The sequence below is a fragment of the Polyodon spathula genome, chromosome 1, assembly GCF_017654505.1.
Source record: "Polyodon spathula isolate WHYD16114869_AA chromosome 1, ASM1765450v1, whole genome shotgun sequence".
NCBI lineage: Eukaryota > Metazoa > Chordata > Actinopteri > Acipenseriformes > Polyodontidae > Polyodon > Polyodon spathula.
This window is the reverse complement of record NC_054534.1, coordinates 39,280,088-39,285,793: the sequence shown is the minus strand read 5'-3', so window position 1 is coordinate 39,285,793 and position 5,706 is coordinate 39,280,088. Positions and strand designations below refer to the sequence as shown.

Here is a 5,706-nt window from a genome sequence, read left to right as displayed (position 1 = left end):
AGTTTTATTCCTCCTACACAGCTGTTTCTGTTTCAGTTAATGATTGTGTTTCAACCTACATATTGAATTGATGATCATTAGCACCTGTTTGGTATAATTGTTTAATCACACACCTGAGGATAGGATTAAGGCACTAGCCGAAACAACTTTTGTCTACTTATTTATGTAAAACTTCAAATGCACTACATTCTGCCTGGTATTTTCATCCTTTTTATGTTTGTCATTTTGGGCCTGTTCACAAAGCTGTAACTCATGAGTTACAGCATGGTGACAAATTGAATTAAGTTTTATGTTCATAAATCTCTTTCAAGATTGTTGTTGGTCTCTTTAAAACCAGTCATAAACTATTTCATTAATTAAAACATACTTTTAAAAGAGTATGTAAATAAGCAATGAGGTAAATCTTTGTGAATAGGGCCCTTTGACATGATTTTAAAATGTGAGCTCGATTTTGGAATTAACCCACTAAGAAAACTAAACCACACTAAGTCTCCTTGCCTTGTACTCTTGTGGCATTATTCTACCAAACTGGGACCTTTCATTTCAGAATGAGGTAGGAGATAAGATTAATTCATTTAAAAAACACAGTTGAACGCATTTAAGTTTGTTTTTAACATATATTTTAATAAAAAATAATTTTAGTCAACACAAACATCAGGTTCAGGAAGAAAATGTGTGACTTCATGTAAGCAATGCACATAAACAAGCAGCAACATTTTTAATAAAAATGCTTAAATCCATGGACAAATATGTACATGTTATTTATAATACAGCAAAGCTGTAACTACATAACACTTTAAAAGGAAAGATCCCGTCTGTTCCATAGCAAATATTTGAAAGCTGTGGAGGGTTATATGACAAATTAATGCAAGCTTTTTCAATGATAGGACTTACTACATATCTCACTACATATTTCTATTCTGAAATATGGTTAAGCTGCACAGTGAACACAAGGGGAGTCTTCATTTTCAAAGTAGTATTAAATGACTTGCACACATAGTGACACTATGTGTTCTATTATTGAGGTGCAATAGTTTCTTGTTTGCAGGCAGTTAGCTGTAGTTATTTGATATTCTTAAGTTACTTGCTTGTCTGATGAATGAAAATGTTGGAAAACATAAAATTCTGTTTTTTCTTTAATAAATTCAGCTGCTGTCATGAAATGTTTAGGTTTCTAACTGCCAGCAGGTGATTTTGAAATTAAAGACTGTGTTATTGCTCCTCTAAGTGAAACCTTCTCATGGAGAAGAAATTATATACAATCTGTGCCTTCGTAATAACTGAATGGAGCAGAAATTCACATTATATCACATTGTGACACACAACATTGACTATTAAACACATAACAAGGGGTAGAGGCCAAAATATAGTGGCATTTAAAAAGATATCGCCTAAGACGCTATTACCAATGCTCAATTATTTATGACAAGGTAACTATTCTGAGCAGCCCCCTGTTTGATGTTCCAACTTTAAAGGGATTCCCTCCTAAATTACATCGTTAGTATAGGTTAGCTGTACATTTTGGATGAAGTGCCAGTAACAATGATTACACCAACTTAACACAAATATGAAGCAAGAAATGATGTGGCTTTAAAAACAAACAAACAAAAAAAAAACGGGTGAAAAAAGTCTTTTGTCAGAGCTATATACATTTTTCTTGAAGGTTCAGTGTTTCATCCGTGAAAGTCACATGGAGGGGATGGTCTTTTTGATAAGAAGGGGGCCGACTACTTGAATTTGAAAAGCTAGATGAACCGGATTGATTTACTGAAGTCCTGTTTTTTGAGTCCTGCTCTGGTAAATAATTAGAGCTCCGGAAAGCCCTTAATGAAGAGCTTTCTGTGCTAGAGTCTGATGTCCACCGCCCTGTCCTACAGCTGCCAAGGAGGTTCTCGCTGTTCTCCGGAAGGTATAAAAATGTCTGTGATGTGCTGCTGACCTCCCTTAGCTCCTGAGACAACAGGGAAGGGGAATCCCGGGACATCACTGAGGAAGTTCGCTGGCCGTCTATGCAGTTAAAATTGTCACCTGGTCGCTGATTGCGTCCCCCAATTCTGCAGAAGAGACACTTGATTTTCTCGATGAGTTTGAGGAGAACTGCCTTCCGCAGGAGAATATAGACCCACGGGTCCAGGATGGGGTTCACCGAGGCTATGCGAATGGCCTGGAGATCAGGGTTTTTGTAGATCTCCTTCACCACGTCTGGCTGGTACAACTGATTTACAAACACTCGCACCTGAAATAACAAAGAGCAAACTATTAATAATTATTCAATAGGAAAGCTGTCAGGTCCATTACTAAATGCAACACAGATAACAATAAGGTATTTTGCAAAATCTAATGTATATTATATTTTAAGAGCCAAAATGAGGTAATTCTGTCAAGTGCCTGCTTGTATGACAAGTTTAAATGTGTCTTGAAAGCTTATAACCAAAGAAATTAGTGACTGGTAAATGGAAAGGTCTAATATGTTAGGACGAACATTTTGGTGAATGTTACATATAAAACACAAAGTAGAGCTCAACGTATCTAAACAGCTATGGATATACTGTATTGGTTCTGCTTAGATAAATAAAATAGAAGCTGACATGTACTGGAACCAAGGGTACGAAAAGCAAACACTGCATGTGAATCTCTCAAGAACGTTTTTAATGATTGTATTTAGATCTGTCACTGTTTAGATGAATAAACAGTTCAGTACTACGCTACATACCCTACAGTATGTATGGATCTCTATGTAGTCTGACTCATTTACAGTGTTACTGTGCTACAGACCCCACCCCTTTGGAACACTTCTGAGGAATTCCAATAGTTGGACCAGGAGCAACAAGGTGGAATTCTACAAATGATTGCCACCAACCCAGGTAACCTTGCAAACAGGAAACACATACTGTAATTATTTATGTATGTTTTTTTTTTTACATCACATTCACTATGCAGTGATTTTGTGTGGATGCATGCTGGAACATGCTGGACTACAGCACATTTATCACTTCAGTGCCTGTAGGCGGCAGAGCTTTCCAACACTATAGCATAGTGCAGTACAACCCATTCTTCTGAGTACAGCGCAACATGTTAACACGAGTGCACAGGACTTGCTTTATGTAGGCAGGATAGTATCCCAACTAAATACTAACACATATAACTAGAAATATTAATGCAAAATAGTATTTTCAACAGGCTATAATGCCTCCCAGCGTTTACACATATTTAAGCCAATATATGACTGAAGTCGTAGGTTATCATGTTAGATTGTCGCTAAAACTTAATACCTGCATATCGCTTTGTTTTCACCAGGAAACACGTATGGAAAGTTAGGCTACTGAATATGCAATTGCTAATGTAGGATTACATATAAGCAATATTGTATAGCCACTGATTGTAACTGATCATGTGTTTTTGCTACTTAAATTGAATACATACAAAGGCAAGAAAATATTGCAACAAATTATTATTGTTTTTGTTGTTGTTGTTATTGTTGTTGTTGTTGGTATTATTATTAGTAGCTGTTGTTTTAGTAGTTTTTATATCATATAAATGTAAGTGCTTGCTAACAAGGGTCTTACAGTATACTGCAATGTCTTATTTTCTTAAACAAATACTTTATTACTGGTTTCCGAATGTATATATTACATCAATACATTAAAAAAAAAAAAAAAAAAAAAAAAAAGAATAAACGTATTCTGCACAATGCAGTGTTTAGTGTATTCTTCAGATGCAAAGTGCACAATATTATACACCAAATCAAATTCAAGAGGCATAGCAGAAAACATAGGAAAATGCCATGAAAAATCACAAATAAATTAGAGGGAAGAGCATCAACAACTAACTAGAGACTGTTACAGCTTAAAACCAACCTGTTTAAATGAAAAAGCAGCGTGGTGTTTTATTCGGCAAATATAAGTGTGTGTGTGTGTGTGTGTGTGTGTGTGTGTGTGTGTGTGTGTGTGTGTGTGTGTGTGTGTGTGTGTGTGTTTTATTTCTTTTTTACGTTATCTAAAATACCGTGCGTATTTCAAATTGCGGTAAAAATCGATTTTAAAAAAAGTGCCGACTTTATACTGTACTATGTATAAAGACACCTTAGACCAGAAAGCAAGTAGGTTTTGCAGATATGGATTACATTTCCACTTACCACTAGTGGAATGGAACAAATCAACACCACCACTGACGTGGCAATAAGAAGGATCACCATCTGGATTTCTGCTCCAGCCATCCTGCTGAAACTCCGTCTTCTTCGAAACTCTGCAATCCTGTTCTGATCCGTGCCAAGGGATGTCCTTCTCACAAACTTTCTGTGCATCCCGATCAGTGCCCCGCAGACCAAGATATTGCAGACAACAGTGGTCAAAATAAGAAAAGAACTAAAACCCGCATACATGTAAGAGAACGCAGCGTTGGTGCTCACGTTGCTGCTCCAATCTATGAAGCACCAGGTGTCAGGGTATTGCTTCTTAGCCTTGCCAAAACCCATGCTGGGCAAAGCACAGAACAGCACGTTTGAAACATAGATCGCAAGCAATGTTAAGCCTGCCAGCTTCTTGTCCACATAGTGGTTGTAGAAATAGGCATGGTTAATAGCCATGTACCTTTCAACTGACATGGCACATATTATGCTAAGTCCTGCCAGCCCAAAAAAGAGGAGAATGAAAGCACTGTACTCGCAGAGCGAATCCTCACCTGGCCAACATCCTTTCACATAGGTGGCAATGGTGACCGGACTGACGAGAATTGTACCCAACAGATCGGTAAATGCTAGTCCGCAGACCAAGGTGTAGAAGGTAGTCTCTTTCTGTTCCTTTCTGGATTTGCAAAGAACAACAATTGCTATCACGTTTCCCACAACACCAAATATAAACATAATAGCAGGAACAGTGGGGTCCAGTGGTCTAAGGTGATTGTAAATACTAGAGTTGGTCGAATTGTCTTGCACCATGCTTGTGGCTTAGTTTTACCAACGATACAGAAGATCAATATACGTACATATGTCTCTATTTAAAAAATAGATTGTATATACTTAAATATTGTAATTTAGCAAGTTAATTAATACTAAAGTAAACATCCTAGGTATCTAGTTTGTAATACAATTCCACACCTGATTTAAGTCCGCCAAAAAGAATACATGTATTCCTTCAGAAACGCCTTCTTACTTAATTTCCAGTAGCTATCACTTTTTATTTGCTTGTAAAATCCAATTGCTCTTCGAATCTTGTTTTTTCAAGGTTACTGCTTCAATGGTTCTGTTATTTAAATAGGTCGATTGGTTCTAATAAATGTCCTTTCCCAAACCCTTCTATGGTCCTTGTTTGTTATCTCCAGTGTTGCCTTGCCTGTTAAATTTGTTTCAGAGACTTGTTCGAATAACTGCCTCTTATTCCCACACTTCATCCCCCTTTCTGACTTTGAAAAGTTAGACTTGAAAGTTCTCTTTAGAATAGCTTGTGTTGCTCCGCCCCAGTGTTGTTTTATTGGATAGTTCAATTCACCGCAGCTCACTCAATACTTCTCCATGGTCAGAACCCTGCGGATTGTTTAACTCACAACACCAACTTGATCGATTTGCCAGCATGGTGATCAGTGTGAAGTCGTGCAGCACTATGTACCCAGTCCTGGGGTTAAGATTAGGGCTGGATAGCGTATACCCCTGACCCGTTTATTTTTGTTTTGTTTTGTTTTGTGAATAAATTATTTTATTGTTTTCTTTTT

At 37.1% G+C, this 5,706-nt stretch overlaps 1 protein-coding gene across 1 annotated transcript; it reads right to left on the bottom strand.

The window, feature by feature from the left end:
• Nucleotides 1-603: 603 nt before the first annotated feature.
• LOC121318557 (prostaglandin E2 receptor EP4 subtype-like) lies at nt 604-5,405 on the bottom strand. Its single transcript, XM_041255357.1, has 2 exons — nt 4,136-5,405; nt 604-2,236 (listed from the first exon to the last, which is right to left on the bottom strand). Exons 1-2 carry the CDS (start codon nt 4,934-4,936, stop codon nt 1,643-1,645), a joined length of 1,395 nt encoding a protein of 464 aa, XP_041111291.1. The 5' UTR covers nt 4,937-5,405; the 3' UTR covers nt 604-1,642.
• Between the last annotated feature and the right edge of the window lie 301 nt (nt 5,406-5,706).

What these genes read in the sequence shown, in the direction of transcription:
- LOC121318557 (XM_041255357.1), bottom strand. Translation starts at nt 4,936, where the DNA reads ATGGTGCAAGACAATTCGACCAACTCTAGTATTTACAATCACCTTAGA. An exon ending in TTTGTTCCATTCCACTAGTG is followed by an intron (nt 2,237 to 4,135) that starts GTAAGTGGAAAT and finishes TTGTTATTTCAG; the next exon opens with GTGCGAGTGTTTGTAAATCA.